The 27,775-nt window shown below is 36.8% G+C and overlaps 1 protein-coding gene across 1 annotated transcript in view; it reads left to right on the top strand.

Annotated features, from left to right (window-relative positions):
* The window catches only part of LOC128999879 (uncharacterized), a 42,254-nt gene extending 14,790 nt beyond the window's left edge, over positions 1-27,464 (top strand). Inside the window, exons 3-4 of the mRNA XM_054426616.1 lie at positions 5,157-5,517; positions 27,163-27,464. Of these exons, the coding sequence (XP_054282591.1) occupies positions 5,157-5,517; positions 27,163-27,370 (569 nt within the window). The 3' untranslated portion in view covers positions 27,371-27,464. The remainder of the gene's footprint in view (positions 1-5,156; positions 5,518-27,162) is intronic.
* The last annotated feature ends 311 nt before the right edge of the window (positions 27,465-27,775 follow it).

The following is a 27,775-nucleotide window of genomic DNA, read 5'->3' as shown; positions in this document are numbered from 1 at the left end:
TACAAGTTGTAAGCACGTTTTAAATTGTATTGATACTTTTGGTTGAATGTTGTAATGAAACTGTTTTGATACAAGTGTTTAACAATTGTAATACAAGTTTAAAACAATTTTTAAAACCAGTCACAAAACTTAAAACTGTTGATATGAGTTTGAAACAATTTTTAAGCAAGTGCATAACAATTTCAAAAACAGTCACAAAACTTATATTACAATTTTTTTATATGAGTTTCAAACAATTTTTATACAATATTAAAACTAGTAAAATTTTTTTATATGAGTTTCAATCAGTGTTGATACAGTTTAAATCAATTTTAAAATTAGTCTTAACTTCTGCTAAAATTGTTTTAATTCGTTAAACCATCGAAAATTTGTAAAACTTCTGATTTTTATTCATTTAAATTAATTACTATTTACAAGTTTATTTGTAAATGAGAATGAAATTGAATTTAAAGAGGCAAACAATTAATGCTATGGAAAACATTTAAAATATTAAAGGTAACAAAAAAAAGTGTGCAACCGAAAAAAAGGTTATGATGCAATTCAATTCCTAAAATCCATTTTTTTAGCCCCTGAGCTGATCTTGTGACTAAATCATTAAATTAATAGAACTACCTTCGTCAATCAGCTCATAGTAGTATCACAATTTTACGGCCGTTTCAGCATCTTCGTGCCATCATCAGACTTTCAGCCTTAGTGGCGTCGTTAATATACAAAAACACAAACTGTCTCACGTGGCGTAGGTACACATACATAAACATAAACGGGGGTTTTTAACTAAAGAGGTTGCCAGTCAGCTACTCGCTCGAGTACAGATATGTGTATTCAACAGGCCTGTTTAGTTAAAAACCCCCGTTTATGTTTATGTATGTGTACCTACGCCACGTGAGACAGTTTGTGTTTTTGTATATTAACGACGCCACTAAGGCTGAAAGTCTGATGATGGCACGAAGATGCTGAAACGGCCGTAAAATTGTGATAATACTATGAGCTGATTGACGAAGGTAACTCTATTTAATGATTTTGTCAATTCCTAACTTATAAATTTGGCATTATACCCCTTTTGAGTGAAAAATGTTCACAATTTTATACTTATATTACAATAAATATAATTTCATAAATTTGTGTGTAATATATATATAGCAAAAAAGTGTATAAATATACATATACTAAACTCAATCAGTTAAATAGTACGTAGTTGAAAATTTAATTTCTTAATTTTAATATGCATTTATACACAACCTTAAATTCTTCTATTAAAGCAAACAATTTTGGTTCTTTAAAATCAAGTATCGAGATCTGGACCCAGATGACAAAACAATCCGATATTTACTATACATAAACCTATTGTACAATTTTAAACACAACAACATCTTAAAAGTGACGGCTAGTTTTTAAATGGTACCAAGTGTAGTAAATAAGGAGAATATTATACTAATCATTATATTAATTGTACCTTTTCTATCAAACAGCCGAAAATATCAATATCACGTAATTGGGCTTTATTAATTATTATATTTTTCAAATAATACATTGTAAGAGAAAATTTTGAAGTGAAATTACTATACCTAATTTAGCTTCGATGGATTTCGTTACACCAGTTGGTAAGAAGGAGCAGTGGTCTAGTGAGTAGTACGTTTTCTGTGGTATAAGCATAGATTAAACATGTATAACCTATGGTATAAGTGAGTGGATTTCTACGCTGTAGTTCCTGGTACAAATCCCGGCCGGTATAGTAAAATTTTATTATGCATTTTTAACTTTTTGATTTTTATTATATTTTTAATGCATAGTTATTCTAGTTGAAATGCTACTTGGGATTTTGTGTTACCCAGTCAAATGATTTAAATTCAGTTTTGTTTCTTTGTCCTTGCAAAACAAGTTAAATCTAGCTGGTTTTCATGCTCATTAAGGTTCCCTGAAAGTTTGAGCCAATTTAGTTAAGAAATAATTAAGTTTTGAGTAATTTAGTGTTTGGCAAGTTTTCAGTCAGGTGTTAACATGGGTTACCTGAGGTACTCAGCCGGCTTGGTATGGTCTGGAAAAGTTGCTGAAACATTTCCCCCAAGCAAGACACTTCCAAGCCAATTCTGTCAGTAACTTTTGATATTATTAACGATAATACATGTGTTGTCACGCTAGCCTAGTAAGTTTTTCGAAGAACGTCAAAAGCAGTTTTGAAGTATTTTTCTGTGATTTTTTTACCTCAAATATTAATGTTTCGATTTTGTACTGTGTTTATCTAGTTTAAAGGTCTTGTTTAACTTGTTAAATATTGTTTAAATGTTTAAGAGCTATTATAGAAACTACTTCTTGAAATTTTAGAATCCTTTTTTTGTTAGTGGCTTAACTTAGTGAAATTTTGGAACTTGGTGAAAAACAGTTAAAATGTGGCAGTGGAAGGTGTATGACCATTGGACTTAATATTGTAACTACCAGAATTCTGGGTTTTGTTACTCAGGGCTCCGGAGGAGAGCTATCATCTAGCTAACTTCAACCTCGTCGGAGAGGAAGTTTCCACCTTGGCTACCTCCTGGTTCAAGGCCCCCTCTCCGGTGCTGTACAAACTAAAACCGTCCTGTCACAAGTTTTTGTGATTTTCTTTTATTGTTACATTTATATAGAGATTTTTTTTGTTAATTGTTGCTGTTGCCACATGAACTTTTAGGGACTTTATTTACGATAAAATCTTTAAGCAAAGCATTCTAATTTTTGTTATCGTTCTTTCAAATTTTATTCTCATTAAGTTGTTTATTAATGATTTGATTTATTTATTCAACTCCCCCCCCTATACGGCTAATTTTGACAGAGCCCAAATTATTGATTGAATGGTATTTTTTATTGTTATCACTGTAATTAATTGTTTTACATAGTAGGAATTTAAAATTAGTAAAAGCTTTGAACTGAAAATCTTTTGATAACTAAGGAAATGGCTGTGACCTAGTAAGATAGATGAGGACAATAATCTATCTATAATATTAAAACGAAACAGGGTTTTTTTATTTCACGATTCTGAATCAACCACTCGACGGATTTTCACGATTTTTGTGTTGAAAGAAAGATAATTTTGAGAACTAGGGAATGTCGAAGCCATAATATTAGTTTAGGGTCCCAGTTTTTTAGAAATTAAGTTTTAGTTTTTGAAAAGTCTAGCAGCCGATGCTAACATTCTAAACTAGCTTTTGGTATAATTTGCTTAACATAACAGCTGTAAACATTCAGCGTTTGTGACACAAATTCAGCATTTGGATAAAAATTAAGACATACTTAGGGTTGACTTATTTATACTATGTGTAATGCTAATCATTGATGCGTTCAATTCTTCGGTAAGAGGGTGACAGATTAATTAAATATACATAGTAAAATACTAGGATGTTCAAATTATTTTTAAAAAGTAATATTTGCAATCTTCGGTTTGTTTTAGTGCAATATAATTTTTTTTAACTAACAGCTGGTTAAATATAAAAATACTCTATAGAACTATGAGGTTATTTTATTTACTTTTATGTTGTCATTGATTATAGGAAATAAGTAAGATTAGTAACAATAATTAGACCACCGAGATAAGTAACACCAGATATATACGTGTCAAGGCTCTGTACAGGAGTCTTAAAAAAAGGATATGCAAATTATTTTACTGCTCAACTTTTTGAGAATAGAGTAGGAAAATAAAGATTTTTACATCTTGGTAGGTTTTTGCTTACAATTTAATATTTGACTGCTTAAACTTGGTTTGAATTAGGCCCGGAAATATTGATGTCATAAAAAATGAGATCAAGAATCATTAGGAATCACGATTTTAAATTTCCACCACAACCTCAGACGGGGTTTATCCAAATATATACAGATGAATGGCATAGATTGAACACAACGTCATCATTGACCTAGGATACTGCAATTAGACTAACCATCCTTTTATGAAATCTAAAATGTTGTTTGGCGTGTGTTCAGTTGTGGTTACGTTTGGAGGCACTGATGTAGGCAAAATATCACTTTTATTTCAACTAAATATTTTATAGTTTAAATAAATGAATATGGTAAATCAAGGATATTAGAACTGATAACGGTATGGATAATAAACATACCATCACTATCTTTACTAGCGTGTTTTTTTTCAATCCCTTCAACATGTGACCAGTTCTTTTTTTCAAACGAATGTTATTTTAACCAAACGGCTGAGTCAAAACAAACTATATTTTGTTGTTTTTACCTTTTTTTTGTTACACTTATTTATTTAGCAATTGATGTAGTGAAATTTATATAAAGGATAGGTGTGGACGATTTGTTTAATGATGTCAAGACACCAACGTTATATTATGTGTAGGCTACTGTGAATTTTATTGGATATTTTCGTTTTATTTTATTGAGTTTCTATTCAGACCTACTGGAAATTGTGTATAGTATAAGTAATTGTATTGTGGTGATAATAATTAGAGGAAGAGGCAGGTATGTGATGGAAGGTGGTATCGTTGACTAAGCCTATACACTTCTCAATTGATAATTACTCTTTTTACTGTATGCTACTTATAATCAGTGTGCGAATCAGCCACAAATCTCACTTCAACGCTTTTCCCATCGTCACATTTACTGTTTTATTTTAAAATTATCGGATTTAAAATGCATATAGTATAGGCCTATGATGGGATAAAAACCTATTTGGTCACGCAACATTTGTTTGGAAGATGATTTTTCACATTAAATCTGCAATAAAATTGGTCTTTACATACGTGTAAACCAGCTGTTCTGAATTATACACAGTTTTGACTGACTACTCGATTCCCGTACGTAGGACGAGCTAACACCTCGTTTTTTTTAATTTCAGAAATTCCTGTTTTACATGTATTATTGTGTATGATTTGTTTTGTTTTTAAGTTCATTACAGCTGATTTTTCTCAAATGACGCGTTGTTCTTGAACCTTCCTCCTCGGGTTTTCTTGTTTGGTAGTTTTGTGAGCCGCTCCTCGTCCCTGCACATGGGATCACGCTTCCAATTTGTTGCCTGGGTGCAGGTGCGAGGGCGTGGTTCATAACATTTGTGGAATGCATGTAAGTGTTTATTTGAAACTAAATAAAATAAAATAAATTACGATTTGATAATCAATATCGACGTTACTTGTTCATTCAGTATTAGCATATTGATATTGATATTTGTTTTGCAGATGCAGTTGTCTTAGGCTTCGTGGATGTTGTACAATATAATCAACCAAAAGTATCGTGCAAACAATATGCAACCGAATCCAACAACCTGTTTTGTGCGGTGTACGAAGCACCTTTTAAACTAAACGTCAATGAAAACTCAGCAGAATTCAACAGTATTGCGTTCGTACAAAACCTACAAACAAAGGAATTTGTGAGAGCTTTTGCACACAGTAACTGCAAAGACTTTGCTGAACACCTGTCTGCATCTGGCGACTCACTCGAGTTCCAAGTGTCTCCCGACAAAGTGGCGTCAATATCCAAAGAGAAAAATGAGCTGAAGGCAGATGGAACAAGCTTTACTGCATCTCAATGGAAAAAAACGTACGTACGCATTACACGAATTCTCCATTACTGTACTTGCTTTTGCTTACATTTGATAATCCAAACTCTCATCTAATTTGTCACCTAGTCTTCTTATACCCCAGTAGTCACACGTGTATGTACACACTTTTAAAAGCTAATTCCAAACGACCTTTTAACCATTTCAACTAGGTACAGGCGTATGGATTAAAATATGGCGTAACTGTTTTCCAAAACAAATTAAATTGGAAATACATTTCTTAACATAACATACTTTGCACATTGCCTTACGTCGTACATTTATTTTTTAAGTTCACACACATTCTAAAGAGTGCATTGATATTATTTGTAAAACTGCTGAACTAACATTTGTTTCAATCAATGTCATTGTATCTTAGGTTATATTTAAAACTAGATAAGAAAAGATAAATAGACAGATGCCAGTGAATCGTCTTCGCGTGCTTAGCTGAAGGAACGTACCAAGACACACAACTCATAGTTTAAAGATTTGTCACCGGAGAGCACAACTTTCTGTACAAAATGTAGACGTTTGCATAAAACCAATTCGAACCCAATATTTTAAATTGTTCTAGGACTAAGATATTAGGCTACTAAGTAATTTATTATGTTGAACCCTTTGGAACAATTTTATTTCTGAGATATTTTCTCGCACCTGTGTTTTCTGTGTCACTGATTTAACTATTTTAATTTAGGAAAATATACCTTACCATTTATGTATTTTTATTCAAACTTACTGACAGGTCCTAATACTGTAACCGAACAAAGTGATTATTTCATTTGTTGTACTATAATGGGTTTAAAAAGTTGGACAATTAACAAAATTAGAAAATTAACAAAATGATGAACCCTTAAAATATTTGTACATAATTATGCATCTTAACACAAAATGATGTATATATATAATTACATAATTATATAATTACTATTACATAATTACGATTATATAATTATATATATATAACTATAGGCCTATAATTATTGTACATGAGTAGGCTACCCAGCGCTTGGGCCCGCCAATCAGAGAGCAGCATTTCATCCCCACCCCTCCGTAGGCCACGCCCCCTAGCCAATCAGAGAGCAGCATTTCATCCCCACCCCTCTGTAGGCCACGCCCCCTAGCCAATCAGAGAGCAGCATTCCACCTAGGCCACGCCCCCTAGCCAATCAGAGATCAGCATTCCCAAGCCAATCAGAGAGCAGTATTTCCCTTAAGCCATGTTCCCTGGTGTCCCACGTGGTCTATCCTCACACGTGTTCTAACCTCATTTTTATTTTCCCGCCAAATAACGTAACCTCATCTCCCAAAGCAAATATTGTAAATGTGATTGGTAAGGATTGAACCTGTGAACCTCTTAGATCAACGACTAACACTACTCCCGCTATGATACATCACCATAACAAAAATCAACATTTCACCCCGACCAGAAATAAAACGTTTGGTGATTGGTAAGGATCGAACCCGTGAACCTCTGGCTCATACATAGTCTCATACACAGTCAGCTACTAGAAAGAAACATTATTCAGATTACCCATCACCCCAAAAATACATGGCATCTATTAAATGTAAATTTAACATTCAACATTTTGGTGGCCTTTACAAAGGCCGTTTTTTATGCTCAATGGTAAAGTTCCGTTTAAGCCTTCTTTCAGTTGTTTTTAACATTAGATACGTGAATTATCATTTGTTTTGTCATTGTAATGGACTGCAGTATATTATAGGTGTATGTAAATAAGACTCAGCAAAGATTGTAATTGTGATTGGTAAGGATCGAACCCGTGAACCTCTGGCTCATACACAGTCAGCTACTAAAAAGAAACATTATCCAGATTACACATCACCCAAAAAAAAAAAAAATTAAAACATGACATCTATGAAATGTAAATTTAACATCCAACATTTTGGTGGCCTTTACAAAGGCCGTTTTTTATGCTCAATGGTTAAGTTACGTTTAAGCCTTCTTTCAGTTGTTTTTAACATTGGATACGTGAATTATCATTTGTTTTGTCATTGTAATGGACTGCAGTATATTATAGGTGTATGTAAATAAGACTCAGCAAAGATTGTAATTGTGATTGGTAAGGATCGAACCCGTGAACCTCTGGCTCATACACAGTCTCATACACAGTCAGCTACTAGAAAGAAACATTATTCAGATTACCCATCACCCAAAAAATAAATAAATAAAACATGACTTCTATGAAATGTAAATTTAACATCCAACATTTTGGTGGCCTTTACAAAGGCCATTTTTATGCTCAATGGTAAAGTTCCGTTTAAGCCTTCTTTCAGTTGTTTTTAACATTGGATACGTGAATTATCATTTGTATTGTCATTGTTATGGACTGCAGTATATTATAGGTATTTGTAAATAAGACGCAACAAATATTGTAATTGTGATTGGTAAGGATCGAACCCATGAACCTCTGGCGCATATACAGCTTCATACACAGCCAACTGCTAGGAATCAACATTATTCAGATTACAATCATCCTAACAATACATAACATCTATGAAATGTTGATTTAACGTTCAAAATTTGGTGGCCTTTACAAAGGCCGTTTTTTATTCTCAACGGTAAAGTTCCGCTTAAGCGTTCTTTCAGCTGTTTTTAACATTGGATACGTGAATTATCATTTGATTTGCTTTTGTAATGGACTACAGCATGTAGATATATATAAAATAAAATAAAAATTGAATGTTTTTTCTTAGATAATTAAACACATTGCCTAGTATATAATGGTTTTAATAGTATGGTTTAGTAATATATATCTACGATTTAAATTTACATTTCTCTATCTAAAAATTAATAATGTCTAAGAAGAAATGGTGGTCATTTGTAAAGTTTTGTTTAATGGCTATTACTAATATCTTTTATTTACATTAATCTAAACAGTGTTTGCAAACATTATATTTCTACAAATTTTCTTCTTCTTCTTCTTCTTCATCATCACGGTTCTGTAACAAACAAGGAAATGCTAATAGCGTGTATCCTGGTTGCTGATTGGTTGTAATAAGCTTGTACCTGATTGGTCATAAATAGGTGATCTGTTGTGTGATTGGTCAATTTTTGCTATTTATACTTTCCATTACTAATTTTCTTTCACTTTGCTTTCGGCAATTGAACGTGTTGGATGTGTGCTCTTGTGTTTGACGTTTTGAGGTTATGTTTGCAAGTTATTTCTAGTGTTAATGTTAGTCTGATTATTTATTGTGTAGTGGATCAGTTTTATAGTAAGTGAACATTGTTTCTTTTGTGTAACGTGTTGTGCAATCGGTGTGTTATATTAAGCTTTGTGTGCGCGCAGCTGTGCCCACACCACATCTTGTGTCCCTGTTTTGTATTGTGCAATCCGTGTGCTATACTTAGCTGTGTGCGCGCGCAGACTGTGCCCCCACTAGAACTAGTGTATCTGTGTCCCTTTCACTTTGCTCTAGGCATCTGACTACGATGGATGATAGTATGGCTGATAATGTATCCGATGAAGTAGTTGAACCCGCTAAAGTAGTTGAGCCTGTTACTTTGATTAGTACTGATCAAACTTATGTAAATAAATTTAGATTGTATGGAAGTAAAACAGTATTTAAATTCACTAATCCGCCTCCAGAGACTAACGAGATTGATTGGTTGAGACAAGGGTTTGCGCAAATTGTAAATAGTATGAAAGAGCAAGCATTTGAAAACGATCAACTTGGGTTTACTCTACAAAGTCTTAACTTGAAATCAAAAGCACCAGGCTATGTAAATTTTCGCCCTGCTAGTGAAATTGATGAAAATGTTTTGTGGCAAATCTTTGGTGGTATTGTGCAATCAAACTCTGAAACTATAAAATCTACTGACACCTTTAAAGTGGAATGCACTAGAATTAACCTTCCTGTAGGTTCTGGGAGAGTAAGGCCTGGGTTTTACAATACGTTTGATGAGGAATGCAAGTCAAGGCGGGGAATTGTTGTCATTAACAATAAAGATAAATTGTGTTTGCCTCGTGCAATTGTAGTGGCTGTTGCTAATCTAACTAAAGATCCTGAATATAAAGCTGTGAGGCAAGATAAGGCAAATAGGCAAACAGTTAGGGCCCAGGAACTTGTTCGTCGAGCTAGGGTTGAAATGCCAGAGGGTGGAGGTGGGATCCCGGAACTTGAAAAATTTCAGGTGTTTTTGAGGGACTACAAAATTGTTGTGTACAACTATGACAGGAAAGGACGTGATGTGTACTTTGAAGGAAATGTAGAGAACCCCAAGTTCAAAATTAACTTGTTGTTTCACAATGGACACTACAATGTAATTAATTGTTTGACTGCTGCTTTTGTTTGCAATTATTTCTGTGAAGTTTGTCATGTACCCTACGATCATAAAAGAGAGCATCGTTGCTCAAATATTTGCCCACAGTGCCAGACCATCTCACCCCCTTGTGTAGCGGAGAGTGGTGGTATTTTATGTAATAAATGTAACATGACCTATCGAAACCAGGAATGTTTTATCGCGCATCAAGCTGACAGATGTAAAAATGTAAAAAAATGTCTCGATTGTGGAAAATTGGTTTGGATTAGAGATCGCCCCAAGCCTCACAAGTGCGGTGAAGTATATTGTAAGCCTTGCAGTTCATTTGAAGACCCTAACCACAAATGCTATATGAAACCTGACACGAAAAAGCCAAAATCAAAAGATTTTCTGTTTATTTTCTTTGACTTGGAAACACGCCAAGACGAGTCCCTGCCCTCAGATCCCGATTCTAAATTGCATCAAGTGAACTTGTGTGTCTCACAACAGTTTTGCTATCAGTGTATTGAGGCAAAATTTTGTATGGCTTGTAAAAATCGTACGCGAGTGTTTAATTCTGAACCAGTAACTCAGTTCATGGACTATGTGATGCAAGTCCGTAAAAATTTCAAAGATGTTTGTGTCATTGCACACAATGGGCAGGGCTTTGATTTTCAATTTTTGCTCAAGTATGTTTTGGAGGATACAAAGTTCACTCCGAAACTTGTAATGCGGGGAACTAAGGTCATTTTGATGGAGATTGACAATGTGAGGTTTGTTGATTCATTAAGTTATTTCCCTATGCCTCTAGCTTCACTGCCCAAGGCCTTTGATTTGCCCCCGGAAAAGAAGAAAGGCTATTTCCCCCACCTCTTCAACACACTTGAGAATCAGAATTATGTTGGCCCTATGCCGGCAAAGGAATTTTACTGTCCAGAATCTATGTTTGAAAAATCACATGAAGATTTTGAAAATTGGTATAATGATCAGGTTGCAAACCATGTTACATTTGACTTTAAAAAGGAAATCCTCGAGTATTGTTTGTCGGATGTTGATATCTTGGCCCAAGCTTGCTTAAAGTTCCGTTCAATTTTCCTGCAAGAGTGTAATGTTGACCCGTTTCTCGAGGCTGTTACCATTGCCAGTGCATGTAACTTAGCTTTTCGCAGGAACTTTTTGAAAAAAAAATACTATTGGCATAGTTCCTAAAAATGGTTATAGGCTTACAGACGCTCAGTCGGCAATTGCGTTACAGTGGCTATCGTGGGAAGAGGAGAAACGTGGAGTTAGAATTGAACACGCTGCTCGTGGAAAAGAAGTTAAGATCAATGGAATGAAAGTTGATGGGTATGATGGCCAACATATTTATGAATTTCAAGGCTGCTATTGGCACGGATGCCCCAAATGCTTCCCCTATGACCGTGAACTTGCTTTGAAAGAGGACCCCTCTGACTCACTTCACTTGCGATATGAACGGACCAAATCGAAAATAGCAAAGTTGGGTGATAACGTTGTACAAATGTGGGAATGTGAGTTTAGGCAGTTAAAAAAGACAGAAAACCTAAAACATCTAGACAAGTTGCCGATCCTCAACAATTTACCCCTGAATCCGAGGCAAGCATTTTTTGGTGGTAGAACCGGGAACGCCAAAACCTACCACAAGTGTGTGGAGGGAGAAACCATTGAATACGTGGATGTATGCTCTCTCTATCCCTGGGTATGTAAATATGGCAAGTACCCTGTAGGCCATCCGAATATCTACGTAGGAGACAAAGAGTGTAGACAGAGAGGTCTCAATGTTGAAGGCTTATTAAAGTGTAAAGTACTACCACCACGTGATCTTTACCATCCTGTGCTCCCGGCTAAAATGAATGGCAAGTTAATGTTTGTTTTGTGCGCGACTTGTGGAGATGGTCAGATTCAAAGTGATTGCGACCACGAAAGTGGTGACAGAGCACTAATTGGGACCTGGACCATGGACGAGATTCGTAAAGCTGTGGAAAAGGGTTATGTTGTACTCGACATGTATGAACTTTGGGAGTATAAGGTAGCCACATATGAAAACGGTGGGTTGTTCACTGACTTTATAAATAAATTTTTAAAAATTAAGCAGGAAGCGTCTGGGTTTCCTAGCTGGTGTGAAACTGAGGAGGATAAGGATCAGTATTTTGAGGATTATTTTAAAAAAGAGGGTGTCCAACTGGAAAAAGACAAAATTATCAAGAATGGTGGTTTGAGGTCATTGGCTAAACTAATGCTTAACAGTTTCTGGGGAAAATTTGGACAGCGTGAAAATCAGACCAAAGCTACGATTGTCAGGGACCCAAAAACACTTTTCAAAATGTTAACTAGCCCAGAAATCGATGTAATTAGAGTGCAGATTGTTAATGAAGAGGTTCTTGTTGTTAGCTGGGAGTATATTGAGGAGGTTGGGGAGCCATTGCAAAATGTAAATGTTGTGGTGGCAGCTTACACCACTGCCCAAGCGAGATTAAAGCTCTATGAGCATCTAGAAGCCCTGGGTGGTCAGGTATTGTATTACGATACTGATTCTGTACTATATGTACATAACGGTGGTTTGTACAGAGTTCCCACGGGAGATTATCTCGGTGAAATGACCGATGAGTTGGTCGAGTACGGTCCTGGGTCATACATTGTAGAGTTTGTATCTGGAGGTCCAAAAACCTACGCATATCTTGTGTGGTCGACAAACAAACAAATATTGATTCCCGTATGTAAAGTAAAAGGGCTTACATTAAACATGAAAACTTCTAAAAAAATTGGTTTTGACAGTTTGAAAGAGATGGTCCTAGGTGATGCTGCACAAACAATGGACATTGAGGAAAATAGAATCAGACGAACAAAGGATAGGAATATAGTTACAATCAGTGAAGTCAAACAGTTCAAAATTACAGGACCAAAGAGGAAACATAGTAGCAATTATGATACACTTCCATATGGGTTTAAAATTCAAAAAACTCACCAAAATCTCAACCCCTAAATCGTCACTATCACTCAAGTCCTCCCAGTCCTCAATGCCCACCTCGTTCCAGCCATTCCCTCCTGGCCCCCAATTAAACCCAAATTCCGAATCTGTGTCTTCGACTTCTGCTTCTTCAATCAAATTTAAATATGAACGAACCCTACACCATAAGTAATTTTGAATGAAACCATTTACAACCAACACTAGAGAGATCATCTTGGACACTGAACACATGTTGCACATGCTGCACATGTGTAGCGCTCCACTCTCCACTATCGCTACATACCTTAATGGTGGCATAGGCAGTGTTTCTAGGTGGTAACGGTGGCGGCCTGAGATCCACGGGTTGAAGTTCTTCGTATATTGGCTCCACCGGTTTAAGAAACACAAACCTGGTCTTGACAATAAATGGCGACGGCTCGCCGCGTTTGATGGAAAATACCCAGCCGATGCGAAGCACATGATGGCTGAGATCCAACTGGAGTGGGGCTATTTTTAAATGTGTTTGTACATTGAGGCGCTCAAATCTGGAGGGACTTGAGCTACTCCTTGTGCATGTGTGAATGCTATTGGTCACTGGCGCGGCCGACTAAAAAGCCCGTAAACCATGTGTGAATGTTGGTCACTGGCACGGCTGACTAAAAAGCCTGTAAACCATGTGTGAAGGTCACTGGCGCGGCTGACTAAAAGGCCCGTAAACCATATGTGGAGGGGTGAGTGTCATTCCAATTGGAACCTTTGCACCACCATGTTGTCCCTACTCGAGCTCTCAGCTAGAATGATTACTGATAACCTTTTTCTTTTAAATGCTGTAAAGCAGGCAGCAATCCTACCTATGATTAAATATTACATATTTAATTACCACCCTGAAAACTGTGGCTATGTCTACTACCATATTTGTTTTTTCGACAATGAAGAGTTTTGTAAGGATTGTGGAGAGGCAGCGAATATTTCTTTCCGAAGGTTTAGAACAATTGTATGTGTACCATAATTTATAATTCCAAGAGATAGATGCACCGTCTGTGCAGCACGTCTATACAATTGGACTAGATTGAGAAGATCTTCCTGTTTACAATCCTTGATCCCATCCTTGAGAAGGTGGTAAGAGAAACTTTGGGGGAACGGAGGCGGCAACTAGTTTGTTTTTGGAGGCCGTCACGAGCTGCGGCGGTGGAGGGGCCGCAGCTTTTCTGGGGGGCAAATAAAAATACAGTTTATTCTATTTGGAACCTTCTAAACATCATGTTGTCCCTGTCCGAGCTTTCAATTAGGAAGATTTGCACAAACGTCATCCTTTTACCTTATGTAAAAGAAAGTGTTGATCTTCCATCAACGCTTAGGCAGGACATTTTGAACTATCATAGAGAAAACTGTGGCTACGTAACCCTAAACTTCTGCGAGTCTTTTAGAGGCTCTAGTAGGTTATGCATTGACTGTGGAAGAATGGTTGATCTTCCTTCTCGCTTAAGGCGAAGAGGTAACTACATGTATCCAAAGTTTAAAGTCCCAAAAGAAACATGCCGCATTTGCATGGCTCCTTTATTTATCTTCCATAAAGTCACTTGTAAATATTGTAAAAACTAAATGTTAAAAAATTAAAATAATAAACGGAGATGGCAATTAGTTTGTTTTTGGAGGCCATCACGAGATGTGGCGGCGGAGGGGCCGCAGCATTTTTAAAACTTAATAAATTATCAAAACACTGTTAAGTTGTATCATTTTAACAATGGATGTCAGACGTGCTATAGCTGAAGAGCTACACAAACCTGCTAGAAAGAATTACACAAGACGGAAAGTGACTCTTAAAGGGTTGAATGATTTGTACCAGGCCGATCTCGTAGAGATGCAGCCTTATGCAAAGTTAAATAAAGGTAATCGGTACATAATGACTATGATTAACTGTTTTTCTAAACTCGGTTTTGCAGTCCCGTTAAAAGATAAGACAGGTCCAGCAGTTGCAAAGGCACTTGAACCTATATTGATAAAACATAAGATGAAACACTTTCAAACCGATCAAGGAACCGAATGGTTTAATAAACATATTGGTGCTCTCATGAAAAAGTATAAAATAAACCATTATTCCACGTTTTCCGATTTAAAAGCTAGTATAGTGGAGAGATTTAATAGAACTTTGAAACAGTGGATGTGGAAAGAGTTTACCGCAAAGGGTACATATGAATGGTTGTCATTACTTCCTGATATTCTAAAACGATATAATAACTCGGTACATAAAACAATTGGTATGAAACCAAAAGATGTTAAACAAAAGAATGTAAAGGAACTATTAAAAAGGATAAACAAGAAGGGAAAAAGGGTGGCACCAAAATATAAACTGGGGGATAGTGTTAGGATAAGCAAGTATAAAAGAGTTTTTACTAAAGGCTATCTGCCAAACTGGACAAACGAGGTTTTCACCATTTACGCAATCAAACCGACAAAACCACCTACATATGTACTCAAAGACCATAATGGTGAAATACTAAAGGGAGGGTTTTATGAACAAGAGCTACATAAATCAAAGACCGGAGATGTATATTTAGTTGAAAGAGTGTTACAGCGAAAAGGAGATAAAATAAAAGTCAGATGGCTTGGCTTTGACAAGAAAAGTGACACGTGGCTTAGTAAAAGCGACATTCTTATTTAAAGCATACAGCCGTTGAAGGCTACATGTAGAACAAGCAATTACGTTTCAGAGACCTATCAAAACACGATATAAAGATTCAACTAACAAGGGAAGAATTTTACATTTTGAGTTGTGACGCTTCACCTGTAACTAGATACATGAACGACTAACATTTTCAAGCTCTGTAATAAACGAATATTTAGTGGATGCTATGGATCAATACCCTGACTCCCAGATTCTACACGGACCGATCGATACATAAATTTTCAATCGAATCTCCTATGAGGTTGAAATGTGATGGAGTATAAAAGACTACGAGATTAATAAGACTATAACGGATGAAGTAAAAGAAAATATTGAAGAAACACAGCCTATCTAAGTATGTAACGGTTTGAAATAAAAAACTAATTTAACCTCGTGGGGGTAGGCCTACTGGGGATGATGCCCACGTTAAATATACATCAACGCGCCTTAACTGTACGGCCTGGTATAGATATAAAACCTACCGTGGTGTGGAAATCAGTTACTTGACATTCTTACCATGGATCAGAGGGTATGGTCCTCAGACAAAGTTAAAACAATAAAAGAGAAACCATGTGTGATTGAGTTCCAAGCTTTCGTGGAAATACAAATGAATATGATGTCAAGGAGTTAGTAATTTTAGATTTATTAACCTACGTTGACCATCCCTTTATGGTTAAACCACCACATCCTTTAAAAAAAAACTTAATACTTAGGTCAAGTTAACTAATAAGTGGGTTACTAAGAATTTTCATCACATTGCATGGAACGAAGGATTTTTAGATTACAACACTATCGATGATGTAATGTACCCCTTTTGTGCGAAATTCAACCGTATTTACACTAAAGGTTTGAAAAAACAAAACTGGACTCAAAAATATACCATTGGCAACGTGATTGATTTAACGATTGACTCACATTTTAAAGTGTGTATGACGGTTTTTGTCTTGTAGGCAAAAACAAATGTCATCGTCAAGGTCAATGTGCTTTAAAAATGCATACCGCTTAGCATTATTCCTAAACCAAAAGGAGAGCATTAGTAGTGGGAGAATCGATGGGTATAGCTATGAGGAAAGTGTGCAGACAATACTGATGTGTCCGTGTAGAATCTGGGAGTCAGGGTATTGATCCATAGCATACACTAAATATCCTTTTTATACAGAGCTTAAAAATGTTAGTTGTTTCATGTATCTAGTTACAGGTGAAGCGTCACAAAGCAAAACCTAAAATTCTTCCCTTGTTAGTTGAATATTAGTATCGTGTTTTAATAGGTCTCTGAAACGTATTTGCTGTCCTCCACGATACTTATAAATATCTATTTCTATATCATAATCCAATAACCGAATAGCTATTTTTTACCAGATTAGAAGTCTTTACAGACCAAGTATGTCTTTCTGTCTCCAAAAGAATAAGGTATTCATGCAATTCCCAGCTTCTGAATGGTAGAACGATGTCACGATCAGCTGTCAACTGCCTTAAAAGTGTAATACTGTGTTCATCTGCTAGTTTCAGGTGTGGGACTCTCCAGACTATCTTATTCAAGTATAATTTCCATTCCAAAGCTTCTTCGGTCATTGGTTAAGGAGCTAGGTCTTTGTAATTTGAAGATCGTAACAGAACCAATTCTTTTTTTACGTTAATCAACAGGGCATGTACTACTGACATGTCAGTAGTAACATGGTCGCTATATATATGTCGTAGATTCATATAATCCTTTTTGAAAAGTATTAAAAGGTTTGATTTGTCCCTGAAAAGCTGCTTTAGCGTAGCACTACACGTCTGACCCAAATAAACCTTCGTTTCATGCAATGTGAGGAAAATTCCTAGTAACCCACTTATTAGTTAACTTGGCCTTAGTATTAAGTTTTTTAAAGGATGTGGTGGTTTAAACATAAAGGGATAGACAACGTATGTTAATAAATCTAAAATTACTAACTCCTTCACAACATATTCATTTGTATTACCACGAAAAGCTTGGAACTCAATCACACATGGTTTCTCTTTTATTGTTTTAACTTTGTCTGAGGACCATACCCTCTGCTCCATGGTAAGAATGTCAAGTAACTGTTTTCCACACCACGGTAGGTTTTATATCTATACCAGGCCGTACAGTTAAGGCGCGTTGATGTATATTTAACGTGGGCATCATCCCCAGTAGGCCTACCCCCACGAGGTTAAATTATTTTTTTTTATTTCAAACCGTTACATACTTAGATAGGCTGTGTTTCTTCAATATTTTCTTTTACTTCATCCGTTATAGTCTTATTAATCTCGTAGTCTTTTATACTCCATCACATTTCAACCTCATAGGGGATTCGATTGAAAATTTATGTATCGATCGGTCCGTGTAGAATCTGGGAGTCAGGGTATTGATCCATAGCATCCACTAAATATTCGTTTATTACAGAGCTTGAAAATGTTAGTCGTTCATGTATCTAGTTACAGGTGAAGCGTCACAACTCAAAATGTAAAATTCTTCCCTTGTTAGTTGAATCTTTATATCGTGATTTGATAGGTCTCTGAAACGTAATTGCTTGTTCTACATGTAGCCGTCAACGGCTGTATGCTTTAAATAAGAATGTCGCTTTTACTAAGCCACGTGTCACTTTTCTTGTCAAAGCCAAGCCATCTGACTTTTATTTTATCTCCTTTTCGCTGTAACACTCTTTCAACTAAATATACATCTCCGGTCTTTGATTTATGTAGCTCTTGTTCATAAAACCCTCCCTTTAGTATTTCACCATTATGGTCTTTGAGTACATATGTAGGTGGTTTTGTCGGTTTGATTGCGTAAATGGTGAAAACCTCGTTTGTCCAGTTTGGCAGATAGCCTTTAGTAAAAACTCTTTTATACTTGCTTATCCTAACACTATCCCCCAGTTTATATTTTGGTGCCACCCTTTTTCCCTTCTTGTTTATCCTTTTTAATAGTTCCTTTACATTCTTTTGTTTAACATCTTTTGGTTTCATACCAATTGTTTTATGTACCGAGTTATTATATCGTTTTAGAATATCAGGAAGTAATGACAACCATTCATATGTACCCTTTGCGGTAAACTCTTTCCACATCCACTGTTTCAAAGTTCTATTAAATCTCTCCACTATACTAGCTTTTAAATCGGAAAACGTGGAATAATGGTTTATTTTATACTTTTTCATGAGAGCACCAATATGTTTATTAAACCATTCGGTTCCTTGATCGGTTTGAAAGTGTTTCATCTTATGTTTTATCAATATAGGTTCAAGTGCCTTTGCAACTGCTGGACCTGTCTTATCGTTTAACGGGACTGCAAAACCGAGTTTAGAAAAACAGTTAATCATAGTCATTATGTACCGATTACCTTTATTTAACTTTGCATAAGGCTGCATCTCTACGAGATCGGCCTGGTACAAATCATTCAACCCTTTAAGAGTCACTTTCCGTCTTGTGTAATTCTTTCTAGCAGGTTTGTGTAGCTCTTCAGCTATAGCACGTCTGACATCCATTGTTAAAATGATACAACTTAACAGTGTTTTGATAATTTATTAAGTTTTTAAAATGCTGCGGCCCCTCCGCCGCCACAGCTCGTGATGGCCTCCAAAAACAAACTAATTGCCATCTCCGTTTATTATTTTAATTTTTTAACATTTAGTTTTTACAATATTTACAAGTGACTTTATGGAAGATAAATAAAGGAGCCATGCAAATGCGGCATGTTTCTTTTGGGACTTTAAACTTTGGATACATGTAGTTACCTCTTCGCCTTAAGCGAGAAGGAAGATCAACCATTCTTCCACAGTCAATGCATAACCTACTAGAGCCTCTAAAAGACTCGTAGAAGTTTAGGGTTACGTAGCCACAGTTTTCTCTATGATAGTTCAAAATGTCCTGCCTTAGCGTTGATGGAAGATCAACACTTTCTTTTACATAAGGTAAAAGGATGACGTTTGTGCAAATCTTCCTAATTGAAAGCTCGGACAGGGACAACATGATGTTTAGAAGGTTCCAAATAGAATAAACTGTATTTTTATTTGCCCCCCCAGAAAAGCTGCGGCCCCTCCACCGCCGCAGCTCGTGACGGCCTCCAAAAACAAACTAGTTGCCGCCTCCGTTCCCCCAAAGTTTCTCTTACCACCTTCTCAAGGATGGGATCAAGGATTGTAAACAGGAAGATCTTCTCAATCTAGTCCAATTGTATAGACGTGCTGCACAGACGGTGCATCTATCTCTTGGAATTATAAATTATGGTACACATACAATTGTTCTAAACCTTCGGAAAGAAATATTCGCTGCCTCTCCACAATCCTTACAAAACTCTTCATTGTCGAAAAAACAAATATGGTAGTAGACATAGCCACAGTTTTCAGGGTGGTAATTAAATATGTAATATTTAATCATAGGTAGGATTGCTGCCTGCTTTACAGCATTTAAAAGAAAAAGGTTATCAGTAATCATTCTAGCTGAGAGCTCGAGTAGGGACAACATGGTGGTGCAAAGGTTCCAATTGGAATGACACTCACCCCTCCACATATGGTTTACGGGCCTTTTAGTCAGCCGCGCCAGTGACCTTCACACATGGTTTACAGGCTTTTTAGTCAGCCGTGCCAGTGACCAACATTCACACATGGTTTACGGGCTTTTTAGTCGGCCGCGCCAGTGACCAATAGCATTCACACATGCACAAGGAGTAGCTCAAGTCCCTCCAGATTTGAGCGCCTCAATGTACAAACACATTTAAAAATAGCCCCACTCCAGTTGGATCTCAGCCATCATGTGCTTCGCATCGGCTGGGTATTTTCCATCAAACGCGGCGAGCCGTCGCCATTTATTGTCAAGACCAGGTTTGTGTTTCTTAAACCGGTGGAGCCAATATACGAAGAACTTCAACCCGTGGATCTCAGGCCGCCACCGTTACCACCTAGAAACACTGCCTATGCCACCATTAAGGTATGTAGCGATAGTGGAGAGTGGAGCGCTACACATGTGCAGCATGTGCAACATGTGTTCAGTGTCCAAGATGATCTCTCTAGTGTTGGTTGTAAATGGTTTCATTCAAAATTACTTGTGGTGTAGGGTTCGTTCATATTTCAATTTGATTGAAGAAGCAGAAGTCGAAGACACAGATTCGGAATTTGGGTTTAATTGGGGGCCAGGAGGGAATGGCTGGAACGAGGTGGGCATTGAGGACTGGGAGGACTTGAGTGATAGTGACGATTTAGGGGTTGAGATTTTGGTGAGTTTTTTGAATTTTAAACCCATATGGAAGTGTATCATAATTGCTACTATGTTTCCTCTTTGGTCCTGTAATTTTGAACTGTTTGACTTCACTGATTGTAACTATATTCCTATCCTTTGTTCGTCTGATTCTATTTTCCTCAATGTCCATTGTTTGTGCAGCATCACCTAGGACCATCTCTTTCAAACTGTCAAAACCAATTTTTTTTAGAAGTTTTCATGTTTAATGTAAGCCCTTTTACTTTACATACGGGAATCAATATTTGTTTGTTTGTCGACCACACAAGATATGCGTAGGTTTTTGGACCTCCAGATACAAACTCTACAATGTATGACCCAGGACCGTACTCGACCAACTCATCGGTCATTTCACCGAGATAATCTCCCGTGGGAACTCTGTACAAACCACCCTTATGTACATATAGTACAGAATCAGTATCGTAATACAATACCTGACCACCCAGGGCTTCTAGATGCTCATAGAGCTTTAATCTCGCTTGGGCAGTGGTGTAAGCTGCCACCACAACATTTACATTTTGCAATGGCTCCCCAACCTCCTCAATATACTCCCAGCTAACAACAAGAACCTCTTCATTAACAATCTGCACTCTAATTACATCGATTTCTGGGCTAGTTAACATTTTGAAAAGTGTTTTTGGGTCCCTGACAATCGTAGCTTTGGTCTGATTTTCACGCTGTCCAAATTTTCCCCAGAAACTGTTAAGCATTAGTTTAGCCAATGACCTCAAACCACCATTCTTGATAATTTTGTCTTTTTCCAGTTGGACACCCTCTTTTTTAAAATAATCCTCAAAATACTGATCCTTATCCTCCTCAGTTTCACACCAGCTAGGAAACCCAGACGCTTCTTTTAAAAATTTATTTATAAAGTCAGTGAACAACCCACCGTTTTCATATGTGGCTACCTTATACTCCCAAAGTTCATACATGTCGAGTACAACATAACCCTTTTCCACAGCTTTACGAATCTCGTCCATGGTCCAGGTCCCAATTAGTGCTCTGTCACCACTTTCGTGGTCGCAATCACTTTGAATCTGACCATCTCCACAAGTCGCGCACAAAACAAACATTAACTTGCCATTCATTTTAGCCGGGAGCACAGGATGGTAAAGATCACGTGGTGGTAGTACTTTACACTTTAATAAGCCTTCAACATTGAGACCTCTCTGTCTACACTCTTTGTCTCCTACGTAGATATTCGGATGGCCTACAGGGTACTTGCCATATTTACATACCCAGGGATAGAGAGAGCATACATCCACGTATTCAATGGTTTCTCCCTCCACACACTTGTGGTAGGTTTTGGCGTTCCCGGTTCTACCACCAAAAAATGCTTGCCTCGGATTCAGGGGTAAATTGTTGAGGATCGGCAACTTGTCTAGATGTTTTAGGTTTTCTGTCTTTTTTAACTGCCTAAACTCACATTCCCACATTTGTACAACGTTATCACCCAACTTTGCTATTTTCGATTTGGTCCGTTCATATCGCAAGTGAAGTGAGTCAGAGGGGTCCTCTTTCAAAGCAAGTTCACGGTCATAGGGGAAGCATTTGGGGCATCCGTGCCAATAGCAGCCTTGAAATTCATAAATATGTTGGCCATCATACCCATCAACTTTCATTCCATTGATCTTAACTTCTTTTCCACGAGCAGCGTGTTCAATTCTAACTCCACGTTTCTCCTCTTCCCACGATAGCCACTGTAACGCAATTGCCGACTGAGCGTCTGTAAGCCTATAACCATTTTTAGGAACTATGCCAATAGTATTTTTTTTCAAAAAGTTCCTGCGAAAAGCTAAGTTACATGCACTGGCAATGGTAACAGCCTCGAGAAACGGGTCAACATTACACTCTTGCAGGAAAATTGAACGGAACTTTAAGCAAGCTTGGGCCAAGATATCAACATCCGACAAACAATACTCGAGGATTTCCTTTTTAAAGTCAAATGTAACATGGTTTGCAACCTGATCATTATACCAATTTTCAAAATCTTCATGTGATTTTTCAAACATAGATTCTGGACAGTAAAATTCCTTTGCCGGCATAGGGCCAACATAATTCTGATTCTCAAGTGTGTTGAAGAGGTGGGGGAAATAGCCTTTCTTCTTTTCCGGGGGCAAATCAAAGGCCTTGGGCAGTGAAGCTAGAGGCATAGGGAAATAACTTAATGAATCAACAAACCTCACATTGTCAATCTCCATCAAAATGACCTTAGTTCCCCGCATTACAAGTTTCGGAGTGAACTTTGTATCCTCCAAAACATACTTGAGCAAAAATTGAAAATCAAAGCCCTGCCCATTGTGTGCAATGACACAAACATCTTTGAAATTTTTACGGACTTGCATCACATAGTCCATGAACTGAGTTACTGGTTCAGAATTAAACACTCGCGTACGATTTTTACAAGCCATACAAAATTTTGCCTCAATACACTGATAGCAAAACTGTTGTGAGACACACAAGTTCACTTGATGCAATTTAGAATCGGGATCTGAGGGCAGGGACTCGTCTTGGCGTGTTTCCAAGTCAAAGAAAATAAACAGAAAATCTTTTGATTTTGGCTTTTTCGTGTCAGGTTTCATATAGCATTTGTGGTTAGGGTCTTCAAATGAACTGCAAGGCTTACAATATACTTCACCGCACTTGTGAGGCTTGGGGCGATCTCTAATCCAAACCAATTTTCCACAATCGAGACATTTTTTTACATTTTTACATCTGTCAGCTTGATGCGCGATAAAACATTCCTGGTTTCGATAGGTCATGTTACATTTATTACATAAAATACCACCACTCTCCGCTACACAAGGGGGTGAGATGGTCTGGCACTGTGGGCAAATATTTGAGCAACGATGCTCCCTTTTATGATCGTAGGGTACATGACAAACTTCACAGAAATAATTGCAAACAAAAGCAGCAGTCAAACAATTAATTACATTGTAGTGTCCATTGTGAAACAACAAGTTAATTTTGAACTTGGGGTTCTCTACATTTCCTTCAAAGTACACATCACGTCCTTTCCTGTCATAGTTGTACACAACAATTTTGTAGTCCCTCAAAAACACCTGAAATTTTTCAAGTTCCGGGATCCCACCTCCACCCTCTGGCATTTCAACCCTAGCTCGACGAACAAGTTCCTGGGCCCTAACTGTTTGCCTATTTGCCTTATCTTGCCTCACAGCTTTATATTCAGGATCTTTAGTTAGATTAGCAACAGCCACTACAATTGCACGAGGCAAACACAATTTATCTTTATTGTTAATGACAACAATTCCCCGCCTTGACTTGCATTCCTCATCAAACGTATTGTAAAACCCAGGCCTTACTCTCCCAGAACCTACAGGAAGGTTAATTCTAGTGCATTCCACTTTAAAGGTGTCAGTAGATTTTATAGTTTCAGAGTTTGATTGCACAATACCACCAAAGATTTGCCACAAAACATTTTCATCAATTTCACTAGCAGGGCGAAAATTTACATAGCCTGGTGCTTTTGATTTCAAGTTAAGACTTTGTAGAGTAAACCCAAGTTGATCGTTTTCAAATGCTTGCTCTTTCATACTATTTACAATTTGCGCAAACCCTTGTCTCAACCAATCAATCTCGTTAGTCTCTGGAGGCGGATTAGTGAATTTAAATACTGTTTTACTTCCATACAATCTAAATTTATTTACATAAGTTTGATCAGTACTAATCAAAGTAACAGGCTCAACTACTTTAGCGGGTTCAACTACTTCATCGGATACATTATCAGCCATACTATCATCCATCGTAGTCAGATGCCTAGAGCAAAGTGAAAGGGACACAGATACACTAGTTCTAGTGGGGGCACAGTCTGCGCGCGCACACAGCTAAGTATAGCACACGGATTGCACAATACAACACAGGGACACAAGATGTGGTGTGGGCACAGCTGCGTGCACACAAAGCTTAATATAACACACCGATTGCACAACACGTTACACAAAAGAAACAATGTTCACTTACTATAAAACTGATCCACTACACAATAAATAATCAGACTAACATTAACACTAGAAATAACTTGCAAACATAACCTCAAAACGTCAAACACAAGAGCACACATCCAACACGTTCAATTGCCGAAAGCAAAGTGAAAGAAAATTAGTAATGGAAAGTATAAATAGCAAAAATTGACCAATCACACAACAGATCACCTATTTATGACCAATCAGGTACAAGCTTATTACAACCAATCAGCAACCAGGATACACGCCATTAGCATTTCCTTGTTTTGTTACAGAACCGTGATGATGATGAAGAAGAAGAAGAAGAAAATTTGTAGAAATATAATGTTTGCAAACACTGTTTAGATTAATGTAAATAAAAGATATTAGTAATAGCCATTAAACAAAACTTTACAAATGACCACCATTTCTTCTTAGACATTATTAATTTTTAGATAGAGAAATGTAAATTTAAATCGTAGATATATATTACTAAACCATACTATTAAAACCATTATATACTAGGCAATGTGTTTAATTATCTAAGAAAAAACATTCAATTTTTATTTTATTTTATATATATCTACATGCTGTAGTCCATTACAAAAGCAAATCAAATGATAATTCACGTATCCAATGTTAAAAACAGCTGAAAGAACGCTTAAGCGGAACTTTACCGTTGAGAATAAAAAACGGCCTTTGTAAAGGCTACCAAATTTTGAACGTTAAATCAACATTTCATAGATGTTATGTATTGTTAGGATGATTGTAATCTGAATAATGTTGATTCCTAGCAGTTGGCTGTGTATGAAGCTGTATATGCGCCAGAGGTTCATGGGTTCGATCCTTACCAATCACAATTACAATATTTGTTGCGTCTTATTTACAAATACCTATAATATACTGCAGTCCATAACAATGACAGTACAAATGATAATTCACGTATCCAATGTTAAAAACAACTGAAAGAAGGCTTAAACGGAACTTTACCATTGAGCATAAAAATGGCCTTTGTAAAGGCCACCAAAATGTTGGATGTTAAATTTACATTTCATAGAAGTCATGTTTTATTTATTTATTTTTTTGGGTGATGGGTAATCTGAATAATGTTTCTTTCTAGTAGCTGACTGTGTATGAGACTGTGTGTGAGCCAGAGGTTCACGGGTTCGATCCTTACCAATCACAATTACAATCTTTGCTGAGTCTTATTTACATACACCTATAATATACTGCAGTCCATTACAATGACAAAACAAATGATAATTCACGTATCCAATGTTAAAAACAACTGAAAGAAGGCTTAAACGTAACTTAACCATTGAGCATAAAAAACGGCCTTTGTAAAGGCCACCAAAATGTTGGATGTTAAATTTACATTTAATAGATGCCATGTATTTTTGGGGTGATGGGTAATCTGAATAATGTTTCTTTCTAGTAGCTGACTGTGTATGAGACTATGTATGAGCCAGAGGTTCACGGGTTCGATCCTTACCAATCACCAAACGTTTTATTTCTGGTCGGGGTGAAATGTTGATTTTTGTTATGGTGATGTATCATAGCGGGAGTAGTGTTAGTCGTTGATCTAAGAGGTTCACAGGTTCAATCCTTACCAATCACATTTACAATATTTGCTTTGGGAGATGAGGTTACGTTATTTGGCGGGAAAATAAAAATGAGGTTAGAACACGTGTGAGGATAGACCACGTGGGACACCAGGGAACATGGCTTAAGGGAAATACTGCTCTCTGATTGGCTTGGGAATGCTGATCTCTGATTGGCTAGGGGGCGTGGCCTAGGTGGAATGCTGCTCTCTGATTGGCTAGGGGGCGTGGCCTACAGAGGGGTGGGGATGAAATGCTGCTCTCTGATTGGCTAGGGGGCGTGGCCTACGGAGGGGTGGGGATGAAATGCTGCTCTCTGATTGGCGGGCCCAAGCGCTGGGTAGCCTACTTACATGATTATGGTATAACAATTATTGTTCAGTTAGGACCCACAAAACAATTAGGTTTCTAAGGCATACTCACTTTATTAAGCAATTTAAAATTCTGAATTGTACACTTTATTCAAATAAGTCTGATATTCAAATGAAAATTTGAAGTATTGAGAAGCAGTTTTAATAAGTTTTGTATACAATTGGGTTTGTGAATATATACTTGTGTACTAACATAAAGATTTTAGATTTTTACGGGTTAACTAAATCTATAAATATTTGTTGTTAATCAATTAAAATACTAAGTGTCTTCATCCGCACACGTCTACGGTTAAATACATATTACATGTACGATAACGATACAACAATAATACCTATTTCTATAAGTATATAAGTTCCAGCTACATTTCGAATGTGTGCTTTGTCAATCGTTGGTAGCCAGTATAAAGTGGTTATAGTAGTTTTTTAATTCTTCAATCCTTTTAGAGCACGGATTTTATAATATACTTTAAATTAAACCGTCTGTTTAATAAGTACACAAACCTTTATCTCTCTCTTGTAGGTGAAAATATTTTTTTCCTAAGGTATTTTACATAGATCTAACATTTAACTTTGCTTGTTTTCCCAACGGTAGATCTCAAGATTCAGAAGGTGTGGATCCATCTTGCAAGGAATTTATAGAAACAACGTTTCCACAGTCTTCTGCCAACTCTCAGGAAAACACAGAGCGCAGTACGCCTACGTCAGAAACAGGCGCAGCTCAGCCCCCTGCAGGTGAAGGAAGCAAAAACGCTCAGGACACATCTCAGCAAACAGAAAACACAGCAACAACGAAGGAGTGAATGACCACGAAAATGCAACGAGTACAGGTACATTTATTTGTACAAGTGTCATGTATTCTAAATGATGAAATAAATATAAATATGTATAATTTCATGCACAGCGTTTGTTTTCCTGACTTATGAATGGAGAATACCTTTCACGTTATTGAGACTATAATTACTTGCTATAAATATTATTTTATATTGTATAATGTGCAGTATACTAGTATTTACAAACGTTTTAAATAAACTAGAGTGAGGTATAAATATGTGGCAGAAGGAACACATTTTAGGTGTACGCTCATTCTTCCCGTATTGGGACTAAACGAAGACAGTAAGGGCAACCAGAATACATACATACAGCACAGAATACATTCTACCCTAGTTGTTGCCACACATAGAAATTATACTGGATCTAGCAGGCAT

This window comes from Macrosteles quadrilineatus, unplaced genomic scaffold (genome assembly GCF_028750875.1).
Source record: "Macrosteles quadrilineatus isolate MER2022 unplaced genomic scaffold, UCM_ALF_1.0 Scaffold_8__2_contigs__length_117827958, whole genome shotgun sequence".
Lineage (NCBI taxonomy): Eukaryota > Metazoa > Arthropoda > Insecta > Hemiptera > Cicadellidae > Macrosteles > Macrosteles quadrilineatus.
The sequence above is the reverse complement of the archived record's forward strand: the minus strand, read 5'-3'. Positions and strand labels throughout refer to the sequence as shown.